The sequence below is a fragment of the Eutrigla gurnardus genome (genome assembly GCF_963514095.1).
Source record: "Eutrigla gurnardus genome assembly, chromosome: 9".
Taxonomy (NCBI): domain Eukaryota; kingdom Metazoa; phylum Chordata; class Actinopteri; order Perciformes; family Triglidae; genus Eutrigla; species Eutrigla gurnardus.
Window position 1 is genome coordinate 26,591,970 of NC_139923.1, and position 15,924 is coordinate 26,607,893.

General features: G+C 38.6%; 3 protein-coding genes across 3 annotated transcripts; all 3 read right to left on the bottom strand.

Annotated features, from left to right (window-relative positions):
* Positions 1-6,223: 6,223 nt before the first annotated feature.
* On the bottom strand, positions 6,224-6,923 carry LOC311018671 (metallothionein B). The gene is made up of 3 exons (XM_084017688.1): positions 6,840-6,923; positions 6,678-6,743; positions 6,224-6,464 (listed from the first exon to the last, which is right to left on the bottom strand). Exons 1-3 carry the CDS (start codon positions 6,862-6,864, stop codon positions 6,373-6,375), a joined length of 183 nt encoding a protein of 60 aa, XP_083873814.1. The 5' UTR covers positions 6,865-6,923; the 3' UTR covers positions 6,224-6,372.
* A 3,435-nt stretch (positions 6,924-10,358) lies between these two features.
* On the bottom strand, positions 10,359-10,911 carry LOC311018677 (metallothionein B; the record flags this gene model as incomplete). Its single annotated transcript, XM_084017694.1, has 3 exons — positions 10,359-10,498; positions 10,721-10,786; positions 10,887-10,911. 3 exons carry the CDS (start codon positions 10,909-10,911, stop codon positions 10,407-10,409), a joined length of 183 nt encoding a protein of 60 aa, XP_083873820.1. The 3' UTR covers positions 10,359-10,406.
* A 3,512-nt stretch (positions 10,912-14,423) lies between these two features.
* LOC311018681 (metallothionein B-like) lies at positions 14,424-14,965 on the bottom strand (the record flags this gene model as incomplete). The annotated part of the gene is made up of 3 exons (XM_084017699.1): positions 14,424-14,549; positions 14,775-14,840; positions 14,941-14,965. The coding sequence occupies 3 exons, from the start codon at positions 14,963-14,965 to the stop codon at positions 14,458-14,460; spliced, it is 183 nt and encodes a 60-aa protein (XP_083873825.1). The 3' UTR covers positions 14,424-14,457.
* Positions 14,966-15,924: the final 959 nt, after the last annotated feature.

The window sequence follows — 15,924 nt, forward strand, 5'->3', positions numbered from 1 at the left end:
GTGGGACCTGCGTCTCCCACTCGGACATCAAAATACTCGCTTTCTACTGTGTGGTATGATGAGAGAGTAAATTATAGCCTGTTTTTAATGTGGATACATTACTAATTGCGGTGTGTACAGACTGATGGGTCGTGCGCTCCGTTTGCACACGGCCAACATAACATTTGAGGTAATGTGGGGAGAATGATTTAAACTGTTATTCATTTACTAAAACAAGGCAATTCCAATAGTATATGACAAGCCCTTTCATTCTGAAGGTCAATTTCAGTTCCGGAAACCCTCTGTCTCTTCATGATATGTTTAGTTATATTGTATCGATGTAAAGGAAATGCTAATGTCACGGTGACACACGACAGTTCTCCCCCGCGTTTCCCCGGTGTTTTCGGGTCTGTGCACACGGTACTACGAACAACACTTTCCACACATTGTTGTGGTCCTCGCGCTCCCTCCCGCCGCCCAGTCTGCGCTCTGCACCCGGCCGCTTCACAGCGCGCGTGAGCAAACCAAAGTAAACAGGCTATTAAAACGTTGCCTTCAGGTACGGCGCGCTGTGGGAAATATCTACTTTACGAGTTGACTTATGTGATAAGTTACTCCATGGGGCAAATACAGAGTTATAAACAGACAAAGAGCTCCGCGGGGTTACTATCAATACGCGATATATAAATGTGATGATTAAAACGAACATGCTAGTTTGTGACGCAGAAGTTAGCAGCCTGGACTATGGTGGTGCTTCTCTTTTAAACCCTAAAGAGATAATCAACATAATCACATTGCATTATATATGGGACTTATTTTTTTGAGGGTGCCAATATGTTTATGTTTGTAACTCTTAGTGACACATTTCCACAGATTGTTTAACTTCGATGTTCTCGGATGTAGGAGCGTTTGTTAGGAGCCTGAACGCAGCACTGTCCCCTTTTTTGCGCTCGCCACCGTCCTGCTGCTTTGTGTTTTTCCACATAGCTGCGTGCATAATGAGCCAAGTCATTATGTGACATTACCTGAACCACTGTTCAACATATTTTTTAGAAACATCAATTGATAGAATAACACAGTTAATCACAGTCCACGTGACATTACAAGACATTTTTTGTTGGACTTTATTGAGAAAGTTCATTACAATATAAACATATATATATATATAACTTAATAATGTCACTGTGTAACTTCCCCACGTGTCCTGACAATGTTAAGTCGTGATGTTTTGCCTTTCTTAAAAATACTATTTATTTTATTTATTACATGGGCTACAATGATGTGGAACATGTTCAACTGTCTCTGGTTTGTTACAGTGTTTACAGTTCCCAGTGAGGGGCTCGCAGATTTTATGTAATGACACAAAAACAAGTTCACTTCGGTTCAGTTCAGTTTTTACGTGTCATTGTTAGTAACAATGAAATGCAGTTGGAGCAAAGACAGAGTTTTCAAGTGTCCCATGTTACTTTATACAGATCACCCCATAGAAAACACCAAATAAGTGCCATATAGTCAATACAAAGTGCTTAGTGCAATGAATAGTTATGCATAATGATGTAGGGCTTGTTAAGGATACAGGGAGGGGGGTACCATAATGCAATGATGCAAGACCCAGTTCACCATTTATTGTGGCTTGAGAATGTTATCTACAATTGTGGGGTGTCATTTTATTGCCTGATTGGAATATCTTCCAGGCTCTTGCCTAACCAGAAGGTCATTGTCAAGGACTCTATTACTAGTACTCTACACATTCCTGTTGAAACGGCTTCAATAAGCAAAACAAAAGGAAATGGTTGATGAATAAACCAGGTGTTTTATAGAGCCGAGCCTGAACCTCTTATTTCATGTTATGTATTCTTTATGTAACATCGCACAATGCAATTACACAAAATTTTATTAAAACATTTTTTTTTGTGGTCAAAATCTGTTTTATTTCAAATGTAATTAAGTGGTCAAACTTATTGCAAGATAAACAGTATTTTTCTTCAAAAGGTTGTCCATCCATCTAAAATGTTTGCCTTTAAAAATACATAGAATATTGTGATTCTGTACATATGGTCAATGTTTTTTGTTATGTTTCTCATTCTTTCACAGCTAATTTGAAAGGGGAAAACCCAACACATAATAAGTCATGGAACGAAATAAATGTAATGGGTCACAAGTCTGAATAAAACCGGTTTAATTGTAAGCCATTTATATTATATTTTTAGTCAGCAAGTTAAGTTTTAGGGTTATGTACTTCTACTTCAAGCATTCAGCTTGAACCAGAAGCCCAACCTAAACTTGGCTGTGACAACATGGAATAGCTGTGCTGCTTTAACTACTTGTTCACATTTGACACAAATCTCTTCAGGTTTAGGCAATCAGTGCACGTACTTGTTACACTTAGGACTCAAACCATGACAGAAAAGCCCTGGAGGAGGCCCCATGTGGTAATGGCTCACTCAAGTTGATATAAAATGTAGGTTAGTAGCATACAAGTCTTTTGTTAGCACTCCTGCACCACAATATTAAACAGTTATATCCCTAGTTTCCCCCTTCCTTGATATTTAATATCAGGACTGGACACTGCAGCCTTGGCACATGAACTTAAGCCATGTAGTGACCTTGGTCAGATGTCTGTATACAACATTGGAGCCACAATGCCTCAGCTAATTTGCTACAGAGGCTTGAAACCCTATAGTACACATGCAGAGACTGCTTTCACCCAAACCAAGACAGCACAGCCACGTTAAGGAAAATACATTTATTTCAACATTAAAGACAATTATAAATTACAAAAAAAAAGTGCTCTAGACATTGGCAACTGCAATGTATAAGACATGAGCCAAAAGCAGACCAGACAGGCTCCATCATAGAGGGCTGATGTTAAGCGGCTCCTCACTGACAGCAGCTGGTGTCACACGTCTTCCCTTTGCACATGCAGCCAGAGGCGCATTTCGTGCAGCCGGATGGGCAGCATGGGCAGCAGCCTGCAAGAGGAACAGATTAGTGGCCAAAAATTCAAGGACGTGACATTGTATGTTCTAGGAGGCAACAAAAATGGCGAACTCGAACGTATAGCACCACGTTGCAGCTCGTTAAGCCAATTTAAAAAAAAGGCACCTGGGCTGTTTTTCTACGTTTAATATAGATTTCAGATACAGACTAGGAACAGAAATAAACAAGTGACGGATTTTAAAATAATTACTTACTCTTCTTGCACGTGGTGCATGAGCAGTTTGTGCAAGAGCAGGATCCTCCGCAGTTGCATGTTCCACCTGTAAAAAAACACAAAACAAAATCAAGACAGATCAGCTTGATGACAAAGTAGTTTAATAAAAAAAGACACGACCAAACGTTTTCAAAAAGAATACTCACTCTTGGAGCAATCACAAGGGTCCATGTTTCCTCTTCAAAGGTGATGTCGCTTGGCGTTCAGGTGCTGAGTATCTGGTCTCTAACGAGTCAGTGTTGTGAATCAGAGAGAATGGCGAGGCTCTTTTATAGCGTGCTGGGGACAACAGCGCCGGGTGCAAACTGCGCCTGTCACGCGCATCATGCAGGATGATTACAAATGGGTTTGTGCACACGCCTCCACACACATCCGGGAATGAGAGCAGAAGTTACCTACCTCGTCTCCATACTGAAAGACACTAAGTTGTATGGAGTTAGATTTGTGTCTTTATCACATGCGAGAAAATAAATGATCTGAGAGAGAAAAAAATGTTTGAGAGAAAACATTATTACACTGATAGCAAAAAAGCATTTGATGAGAGAAAAAAAAATATTTGAGAGAAAAAGTTTTCATACCAATAGCAAAAGATAATAATATTTGAGACTAAAAAAAGTTTTGAGAGAAAGTATTTTCTCATAGAATATAAAAAAATATACATTTTCAAAATTATTTCTGAGAAAATAAAAATCTCTCCAATACAGATTTTTTTGCTATCAGTGTGATCATTTTTTCTCTCAAACATTTTTTTCCCTCTCAGATCATTTATTTTCTCGCATGTAATAAAGACACAAATCTAACTCCATAAGTGGCACCTGCGTCTCCCACTTGGACATCAAAATACTCGCTTTCTACAATGTGGTGATGAGAGAGTAAATTATAGCCTGTTTTTAATGTGGATACATTACTAATTGCGGTGTGCACAGACTGATGGGTCATGCGCTCCGTTTGCACACGGTCAACATAACATTTGAGGTAATGTGGGGAGAATGATTTAAACTGTTATTCATTTACTAAAACAAGGCAATTCCAATATATTTATGACGAGCCCTTTTATTCTGAAGGTCAATTTCATTTCCGGAAACCCTCTGTCTCTTCATGATATGTTTAGTTATCGATGTAAAGGAAATGCTAATGTCACGGTGACACACGACAGTTCTCCCCCGCGTTTCCCCGGTGTTTTCGGGTCTGTGCACACCCCTTTTTTGCGCTCGCCACCGTCCTGCTGCTTTGTGTTTTTCCACATAGCTGCGTGCATAATGAGCCAAGTCATTATGTGACATTACGTCAACCACTGTTCAACATTTTCTTTTTAGAAACATCAATTGATAGAATAACACAGTTAATCACAGTCCACGTGACATTACAAGAAGAAATTACAAGAAATGTTTTTTTTTTTTACTTTATTGAGAAAGTTCATTTACAATATAAACATGTCTCTGGTTTGTTACATTGTTTACAGTTCCCAGTGAGGGGCTCGCAGATTTTATGTAATGACACAAAAACAAGTTCACTTCGGTTCAGTTCAGTTTTTATTTGTCATTGTTAGTAACAATGAAATGCAGTTGGAGCAAAGACAGAGTTTTCAAGTGTCCCATGTTACTTTATACAGATCACCCCATAGAAAACACCAAATAAGTGCCATATAGTCAATACAAAGTGCTTAGTGCAATGAATAGTTATGCATAATGATGTAGGGCTTGTTAAGGATATGGGGAGGGGGGGTACCATAATGCAATGATGCAAGACCCAGTTCACCATTTATTGTGGCTTGAGAATGTTATCTACAATTGCGGGGTGTCATTTTATTGCCTGATTGGAATATCTTCCAGGCTCTTGCCTAACCAGAAGGTCATTGTCAAGGACTCTAGTACTAGTACTCTACACATTCCTGTTGAAACGGCTTCAATAAGCAAAACAAAAGGAAATGGTTGATGAATAAACCAGGTGTTTTATAGAGCCGAGCCTGAACCTCTTATTTCATGTTATGTATTCTTTATGTAACATCGCACAATGCAATTACTCAAAATTGTTGAACTGCCTTTAAATGTCATGTGCCAGTGTGTGAAGCAGCAACTGCTTTGAATTGTATTAATGTGTGTGAATTATCACTAATCAATTTAAATATTAATGTAGAAGTTTACATATTTTGACTAAAGATTCCAATTAAGTTCTCTTAATTCTATATAGCACTAAATGACAAAACTATGTTTTTCTCTGGTCAAAATCTGTTTAATTTAAAATGTAATTAAGTGGTAAAACTTATTGCAAGATAAACAGTATTTTTCTTCAAAAGGTTGTGCAGCCATGTAAAATGTTTGCCTTTAAAAATACATAGAATATTGTGATTCTGTACATATGGTCAATGTTTTTTGTAATGTTTCTCATTCTTTCACATCTAATTTGAAAGGGGGAAACCCAACACATAATAAATCATGGCACGAAATAAATGTAATGGGTCACAAGTCTGAATAAAACCGGTTTAATTGTAAGCCATTTATATTATATTTTTAGTCAGCAAGTTAAGTTTTGGGGTTATGTACGTTTACTTTAAGCATTCAGCTTGAACCAGAAGCCCAACCTAAACTTGGCTGTGACAACATGGAATAGCTGTGCTGCTTTAACTACTTGTTCACATTTGACACAAATCTCTTCAGGTTTAGGCAATCGGTGTACATACTTGTTACGCTTAGGACTCAAACCATGACAGAAAAGCCCTGGAGGAGGCCCCATGTGGTAATGGCTCACTCAATTTGATATAAAATGTAGGTTAGTAGCATACAAGTCTTTTGTTAGCACTCCTGCACCACAATATTAAAGTTATATCCCTAGTTTCCCCCCTCCCTTGATCATGATATCAGGACTGGACACTGCAGCCTTGGCACATGAACTTAAGCCATGTAGTGACCTTGGTCAGATGTCTGTATACAACATTGGAGCCACAATGCCTCAGCTAATTTTCTACTGAGGCTTGAAACCCTATACACATGTAGAGACTGCTTTCACCCAAACCAAGACAGCACAGCCACGTTAAGGAAAATACATTTATTTCAACATTGAAGACAATTATAAATTACAAAAAACAAGTGCTCTAGACATTGGCAACTGCAATGTATAAGACATGAGCCAAAAGCAGATCAGACAGGCTCCATCATAGAGGGCTGATGTTAAGCGGCTCCTCACTGACAGCAGCTGGTGTCACACGTCTTCCCTTTGCACACGCAGCCAGAGGCGCATTTCGTGCAGCCGGATGGGCAGCATGGGCAGCAGCCTGCAAGAGGAACAGATTAGTGGCCAAAAATTCAAGGACGTGACATTGTATGTTCTAGGAGGCAACAAAAACGGGGAACTTATGCCACCACGTTGCAGCTTGTTAAGCCAATTTTTTAATAAAAGGCACCTGGGCTGTTTTTCTACGTTTCATATTCAGATACAGACTAGGAACAGAAATAAACAAATGACGGATTTTAAAATAATGACTCACTCTTCTTGCACGTGGTGCATGAGCAGTTTGTGCAAGAGCAGGATCCTCCGCAGTTGCATGTTCCACCTGTAAAAAAACAACAAAATCAAGAAACATCAGTTTGATGACAAAGTAGTTTAATAAAAAAAGACACGACCAAACGTTTTCAAAAAGAATACTCACTCTTGGAGCAATCACAAGGGTCCATGTTTCCTCTTCAAAGGTGATGTCGCTTGGCGTTCAGGTGCTGAGTATCTGGTCTCTAACGAGTCAGTGTTGTGAATCAGAGAGAATGGCGAGGCTCTTTTATAGCGTGCTGGGGACAACAGCGCCGGGTGCAAACTGCGAGATGATTACAAAGGGGTTTGTGCACACGCCTCCACACACATCCGGGAATGAGAGCAGAAGTTACCCACCTCGTCTCCATACTGAAAGACACTAAGTGTATGGAGTTAGATTTGAGTCTTTATCACATGCGAGAAAATAAATGATCTGAGAGAAAAAAAAATGTTTGAGAGAAAAAATTATCACACTGATAGCAAAAAAGCATTTGATGAGAGAAAAAAAAATATTTGAGAGAAAAAGTTTTCATACCAATAGCAAAAGATAATAATATTTGAGACTAAAAAAAGTTTTGAGGGAAAGTATTTTCTCATAGAATATAAAAAAATATACATTTTCAAAATTATTTCTGAGAAAAAAAAAATCTCTCTCAAAATATATTTTTTTTACTCTCCAATATAGATATTTTGCTATCAGTGTGATCATTTTTTCTCTCAACCATTTTTTTTTCTCTCAGATCATTTATTTTCTCGCATGTAATAAAGACACAAATCTAACTCCATAGGGGGACCTGCGTCTCCCACTCGGACATCAAAATACTCGCTTTCTACTGTGTGGTATGATGAGAGAGTAAATTATAGCCTGTTTTTAACGTGGATACATTACTAATTGCGGTGTGCACAGACTGATGGGTCATGCACTCCGTTTGCACACGGCCAACATAACATTTGAGGTAATGTGGGGAGAATGATTTAAACTGTTATTCATTTACTAAAACAAGGCAATTCCAATAATATATTATGAGCCCTTTTATTCTGAAGGTCAATTTCATTTCCGGAAACCCTGTGTCTCTTCATGATATGTTTAGTTATATTGTGTCGATGTAAAGGAAATGCTAATGTCACGGTGACACACAACAGTTGTATTCTCCCCCGCGTCTCCCCGGTGTTTTCGGGTGTGTGCACACGGTACTACAAACAACACTTTCCACACATTGTTGTGGTCCTCGCGCTCCCTCCCACCGCCCAGTCTGCGCTCTGCACCCGGCCGCTTCACAGCGCGCGTGAGCAAACCAAAGTAAACAGGCTATTAAAACGTTGCCTTCAGGTACGGCGCGCTGTGGGAAATATCTACTTTACGAGTTGACTTATGTGATAAGTTACTCCATGAGGCAAATACAGAGTTATAAACAGACAAAGAGCTCCGCGGGGTTGCTATGGATACGCGATATATAAATGTGATGATTAAAACGAACATGCTAGTTTGTGACGCAGAAGTTAGCAGCCTGGACTATGGTGGTGCTTTTTTCTTTTAAACCCTAAAGAGATAATCAGCATACTCACATTGCATTATATATGGGACTTATTTTTTTGAGGGTGCCAATATGTTTATATGTTTGTAACTCTTAGTGACACATTTCCACAGATTGTTTAACTTCCATGTTCTCGGATGTAGGAGCGTTTGTTAGGAGCCTGAACGCAGCACTGTCCCCTTTTTTGCGCTCGCCACCGTCCTGCTGCTTTGTGTTTTTCCACATAGCTGAGTGCATAATGAGCCAAGTCATTATGTGACATTACGTCAACCACTGTTCAAAATATTTTTTAGAAACATCAATTGATAGAATAACACAGTTAATCACAGTCCACGTGACATTACAAGAAAAAATTACAAGAAATGTTTTTTTTTTTAACTTTATTGAGAAAGTTTATTACAATATAAACATGTCTCCTGGTTTGTTACAGTGTTTACAGTTCCCAGTGAGGGGCTCGCAGATTTTATGTAATGACACAAAAACAAGTTCACTTCGGTTCAGTTCTGTTTTTATTTGTCATTGTTAGTAACAATGAAATGCAGTTGGAGCAAAGACAGAGTTTTCAAGTGTCCCATGTTACTTTATACAGATCACCCCATAGAAAACACCAAATAAGTGCCATATAGTCAATACAAAGTGCTGAGTGCAATGAATAGTTATGCATAATGATGTAGGGCTTGTTAAGGATAAGGGGAGGGGGGTACCATAATGCAATGATGCAAGACCCAGTTCACCATTTATTGTGGCTTGAGAATGTTATCTAATTGTGGGGTGTCATTTTATTGCCTGATTGGAATATCTTCCAGGCTCTTGCCTAACCAGAAGGTCATTGTCAAGGACTCTATTACTAGTACTCTACACATTCCTGTTGAAACGGCTTCAATAAGCAAAACAAAAGGAAATGGTTGATGAATAAAGCAGGTGTTTTATAGAGCCGAGCCTGAACCTCTTATTTCATGTTATGTATTCTTTATGTAACATTGCACAATGCAATTACACAAAATTGTTGAACTGCCTTTAAATGTCATGTGCCAGTGTGTGAAGCAGCAACTGCTTTAAATTGTATTAATGTGTGTGAATTATCACTAATCAATTTAAATATTAATGTAGAAGTTTACATATTTTGACTTAAAGATTCCAATTAAGTTCTCTTAATTCTATATAGCACTAAATTACAAAACTATGCTTTTCTCTGGTCAAAATCTGTTTTATTTAAAATGTAATTAAGTGGTAAAACTTATTGCAAGATAAACAGTATTTTTCTTCAAAAGGTTGTCCAGCCATCTAAAATGTTTGCCTTTAAAAATACATAGAATATTGATATTCTGTACATATGGTCAATGTTTTTTGTTATGTTTCTCATTCTTTCACATCTAATTTGAAAGGGGAAAACCCAACACATAAGTCATGGCACGAAATAAATGTAATGGGTCACAAGTCTGAATAAAACCGGTTTAAATGTAAGCCATTTATATTATATTTTTAGTCAGCAAGTTAAGTTTTGGGGTTATGTACTTTTACTTCAAGCATTCAGCTTGAACCAGAAGCCCAACCTAAACTTGGCTGTGACAACATGGAATAGCTGTGCTGCTTTAACTACTTGTTCACATTTGACACAAATCTCTTCAGGTTTATGCAATCAGTGCACGTACTTGTTACACTTAGGACTCAAACCATGACAGAAAAGCCCTGGAGGAGGCCCCATGTGGTAATGGCTCACTCAAGTTGATATAAAATGTAGGTTAGTAGCATACAAGTCTTTTGTTAGCACTCCTGCACCACAATATTAAACAGTTATATCCCTAGTTTCCCCCTTCCTTGATATTTAATATCAGGACTGGACACTGCAGCCTTGGCACATGAACTTAAGCCATGTAGTGACCTTGATCAGATGTCTGTATACAACATTGGAGCCACAATGCCTCAGCTAATTTGCTACAGAGGCTTGAAACCCTATAGTACACATGCAGAGACTGCTTTCACCCAAACCAAGACAGCACAGCCACCTTAAGGAAAATACATTTATTTCAACATTAAAGACAATTATAAATTACAAAAAAAAAGTGCTCTAGACATTGGCAACTGCAATGTATAAGACATGAGCCAAAAGCAGACCAGACAGGCTCCATCATAGAGGGCTGATGTTAAGCGGCTCCTCACTGACAGCAGCTGGTGTCACACGTCTTCCCTTTGCACACGCAGCCAGAGGCGCATTTCGTGCAGCCGGATGGGCAGCATGGGCAGCAGCCTGCAAGAGGAACAGATTAGTGGCCAAAAATTCAAGGACGTGACATTGTATGTTCTAGGAGGCAACAAAAATGGCGAACTCGAACGTATAGCACCACGTTGCAGCTCGTTAAGCCAATTTAAAAAAAAGGCACCTGGGCTGTTTTTCTACGTTTAATATAGATTTCAGATACAGACTAGGAACAGAAATAAACAAGTGACGGATTTTAAAATAATGACTTACTCTTCTTGCACGTGGTGCATGAGCAGTTTGTGCAAGAGCAGGATCCTCCGCAGTTGCATGTTCCACCTGTAAAAAAACACAAAACAAAATCAAGACAGATCAGCTTGATGACAAAGTAGTTTAATAAAAAAAGACACGACCAAACGTTTTCAAAAAGAATACTCACTCTTGGAGCAATCACAAGGGTCCATGTTTCCTCTTCAAAGGTGATGTCGCTTGGCGTTCAGGTGCTGAGTATCTGGTCTCTAACGAGTCAGTGTTGTGAATCAGAGAGAATGGCGAGGCTCTTTTATAGCGTGCTGGGGACAACAGCGCCGGGTGCAAACTGCGCCTGTCACGTGCATCATGCAGGATGATTACAAATGGGTTTGTGCACACGCTTCCACACACATCCGGGAATGAGAGCAGAAGTTACCTACCTCGTCTCCATACTGAAAGACACTAAGTGGTATGGAGTTAGATTTGTGTCTTTATCACATGCGAGAAAATAAATGATCTGAGCGAGAAAAAAATGTTTGAGAGAAAACATTATTACACTGATAGCAAAAAAGCATTTGATGAGAGAAAAAAAAATATTTGAGAGAAAAAGTTTTCATACCAATAGCAAAAGATAATAATATTTGAGACTAAAAAAAGTTTTGAGAGAAAGTATTTTCTCATAGAATATAAAAAAATATACATTTTCAAAATTATTTCTGAGAAAATAAAAATCTCTCCAATATAGATATTTTGCTATCAGTGTGATAATTTTTTCTCTCAAACATTTTTTTCCCTCTCAGATCATTTATTTTCTCGCATGTAATAAAGACACAAATCTAACTCCATAAGTGGCACCTGCGTCTCCCACTTGGACATCAAAATACTCGCTTTCTACAATGTGGTGATGAGAGAGTAAATTATAGCCTGTTTTTAATGTGGATACATTACTAATTGCGGTGTGCACAGATTGATGGGTCATGCGCTCCGTTTGCACACGGTCAACATAACATTTGAGGTAATGTGGGGAGAATGATTTAAACTGTTATTCATTTACTAAAACAAGGCAATTCCAATATATTTATGACGAGCCCTTTTATTCTGAAGGTCAATTTCATTTCCGGAAACCCTCTGTCTCTTCATGATATGTTTAGTTATCGATGTAAAGGAAATGCTAATGTCACGGTGACACACAACAGTTCTCCCCCGCGTTTCCCCGGTGTTTTCGGGTCTGTGCACACGGTACTACAAACAACACTTTCCACACATTGTTGTGGTCCTCGCGCTCCCTCCCGCCGCCCAGTCTGCGCTCTGCACCCGGCCGCTTCACAGCGCGCGTGAGCAAACCAAAGTAAACAGGCTATTGAAAACGTTGCCTTCAGGTACGGCGCGCTGTGGGAAATATCTACTTTACGAGTTGACTTATGTGATAAGTTACTCTATGGGGCCCATATAGAGTTATAAACAGACAAAGAGCTCCGCGGGGTTGCTATCGATACGCGATGTATAAATGTGATGATTAAAACGAACATGCTAGTTTGTGACGCAGAAGTTAGCAGCCTGGACTATTGTGGTGCTTTTTTCTTTTAAACCCTAAAGAGATAATCAGCATACTCACATTGCATTATATATGGGACTTATTTTTTTGAGGGTGCAAATATGTTTATATGTTTGTTACTCTTAGTGACATATTTCCACAGATTGTTTAACTTCGATGTTCTCGGATGTAGGAGCGTTTGTTAGGAGCCTGAACGCAGCACTGTCCCCTTTTTTGCGCTCGCCACCGTCCTGCTGCTTTGTGTTTTTCCACATAGCTGCGTGCATAATGAGCCAAGTCATTATGTGACATTACGTCAACCACTGTTCAACATTTTCTTTTTAGAAACATCAATTGATAGAATAACACAGTTAATCACAGTCCACGTGACATTACAAGAAGAAATTACAAGAAATGTTTTTTTTTTTTACTTTATTGAGAAAGTTCATTTACAATATAAACATGTCTCCTGGTTTGTTACAGTGTTTACAGTTCCCAGTGAGGGGCTCGCAGATTTTATGTAATGACACAAAAACAAGTTCACTTCGGTTCAGTTCAGTTTTTATTTGTCATTGTTAGTAACAATGAAATGCAGTTGGAGCAAAGACAGAGTTTTCAAGTGTCCCATGTTACTTTATACAGATCACCCCATAGAAAACACCAAATAAGTGCCATATAGTCAATACAAAGTGCTGAGTGCAATGAATAGTTATGCATAATGATGTAGGGCTTGTTAAGGATACGGGGAGGGGGGTACCATAATGCAATGATGCAAGACCCAGTTCACCATTTATTGTGGCTTGAGAATGTTATCTACAATTGCGGGGTGTCATTTTATTGCCTGATTGGAATATCTTCCAGGCTCTTGCCTAACCAGAAGGTCATTGTCAAGGACTCTAGTACTAGTACTCTACACATTCCTGTTGAAACGGCTTCAATAAGCAAAACAAAAGGAAATGGTTGATGAATAAACCAGGTGTTTTATAGAGCCGAGCCTGAACCTCTTATTTCATGTTATGTATTCTTTATGTAACATCGCACAATGCAATTACTCAAAATTGTTGAACTGCCTTTAAATGTCATGTGCCAGTGTGTGAAGCAGCAACTGCTTTGAATTGTATTAATGTGTGTGAATTATCACTAATCAATTTAAATATTAATGTAGAAGTTTACATATTTTGACTTAAAGATTCCAATTAAGTTCTCTTAATTCTATATAGCACTAAATGACAAAACTATGTTTTTCTCTGGTCAAAATCTGGTTTATTTAAAATGTAATTAAGTGGTAAAACTTATTGCAAGATAAACAGTATTTTTCTTCAAAAGGTTGTCCAGCCATCTAAAATGCTTGCCTTTAAAAATACATAGAATATTGTGACTCTGTACATATGGTCAATGTTTTTTGTTATGTTTCTCATTCTTTCACATCTAATTTGAAAAGGGAAAGGGGAAAACCCAACACATAATAAATCATGGCACGAAATAAATGTAATGGGTCACAAGTCTGAATAAAACCAGTTTAAATGTAACCATTTATATTATATTTTTAGTCAGCAAGTTAAGTTTTGGGGTTATGTACTTTTACTTCAAGCATTCAGCTTCAACCAGAAGCCCAACCTAAACTTGGCTGTTGCAACATGGAATAGCTGTGCTGCTTTAACTACTTGTTCACATTTTCTGACACAAATCTCTTCAGGTTTAGGCAATCGGTGTACGTACTTGTTACGCTTAGGACTCAAACCATGACAGAAAAGCCCTGGAGGAGGCCCCATGTGGTAATGGCTCACTCAAGTTGATATAAAATGGTAGGTTGGTAGACTACAAGTCTTTTGTTAGCACTCCTGCACCACAATATTAAACAGTTATATCCCTAGTTTCCCCCCTCCCTTGATCATGATATCAGGACTGGACACTGCAGCCTTGGCACATGAACTTAAGCCATGTGTGTAGTGACCTTGGTCAGATGTCTGTTTACAACATTGGAGCCACAATGCCTCAGCTAATTTTCTACAGAGGCTTGAAACCCTATACACATGCAGAGACTGCTTTCACCCAAACCAAGACAGCACAGCCACGTTAAGGAAAATACATTTATTTCAACATTGAAGACAATTATAAATTACAAAAACACGTGCTCTTGACATGAGCAACTGCAATAAGTAAGACACGAGTCAAAAGCAGATCAGACAGGCTCCATCATAGAGGGCTGATGTTAAGCGGCTCCTCACTGACAGCAGCTGGTGTCACACGTCTTCCCTTTGCACACGCAGCCAGAGGCGCATTTCGTGCAGCCGGATGGGCAGCATGGGCAGCAGCCTGCAAGAGGAACAGATTAGTGGCCAAAAATTCAAGGACATGATATTGTATGTTCTAGGATGCAACAAAAATGGCGAACTTGAACGTAGGCTATGCCACCACGTTGCAGCTCGTTAAGCCAATTTAAAAAAAAAAAGGCACATGGGCTGTTTTTCTACGTTTCATATTCAGATACAGACTAGAAACAAAAATAAACAAGTGACGGATTTTAAAATAATGACTTACTCTTCTTGCACATGGTGCATGAGCAGTTTGTGCAAGAGCAGGATCCTCCGCAGTTGCATGTTCCACCTGTAAAAAAACAACAAAATCAAGAAACATCAGCTTGATGACAAAGTAGTTCAACCAAAAAAAAAAGACACGACCAAACATTTTCAAAAAGAATACTCACTCTTGGAGCAATCACAAGGGTCCATGTTTCCTCTTCAAAGGTGATGTCGCTTGGCGTTCAGGTGCTGAGTATCTGGTCTCTAACGAGTCAGTGTTGTGAATCAGAGAGGATGGCGAGGCTCTTTTATAGCGTGCTGGGGACAACAGCGCCGGGTGCAAACTGCGCCTGTCACGCGCATCATGCAGGCACGTACGAGATGATTACAAATGGGTTTGTGCACACGCTTCCACACACACCCGGGAACGAGAGCAGAAGTTACCCACCTCGTCTCCATACTGAAAGACACTAAGTTGTATGGAGTTAGATTTGTGTCTTTATTACATGCGAGAAAATAAATGATCTGAGAGAGAGGAAAAAAATGTTTGAGAGAAAAATTATCACACTGATAGCAAAAAAGCATTTGATGAGAGAAAAAAAAATATTTGAGAGAAAAAGTTTTCATACCAATAGCAAAAGATAATAATATTTGAGACTAAAAAAAGTTTTGAGAGAAAGTATTTTCTCATAGAATATAAAAAAATATACATTTTCAAAATTATTTCTGAGAAAAAAAAAATCTCTCTTAAAATATTTTTTTTAACTCTCCAATATAGATTTTTTGCTATCAGTGTGATAATTTTTTCTCTGAAACTTTTTTTTTTCTCTCAGATCATTTATTTTCTCGCATGTAATAAAGACACAAATCTAATTCCATAACTGGGACCTGCTTCTCCCACTCGGACATCAAAATACTCGCTTTCTACTGTGTGGTGATGAGAGAGTAAATTATAGCCTGTTTTTAACGTGGATACATTACTAATTGCGGTGTGCACAGACTGATGGGTCATGCGCTCCGTTTGCACACGGTCAACATAACATTTGAGGTAATGTGGGGAGAATGATTTAAACTGTTATTCATTTACTAAAACAAGGCAATTCCAATAATATATTACGAGCCCTTTTTATTCTGAAGGTCAATTTCATTTCCGGAAACCCTCTGTCTCT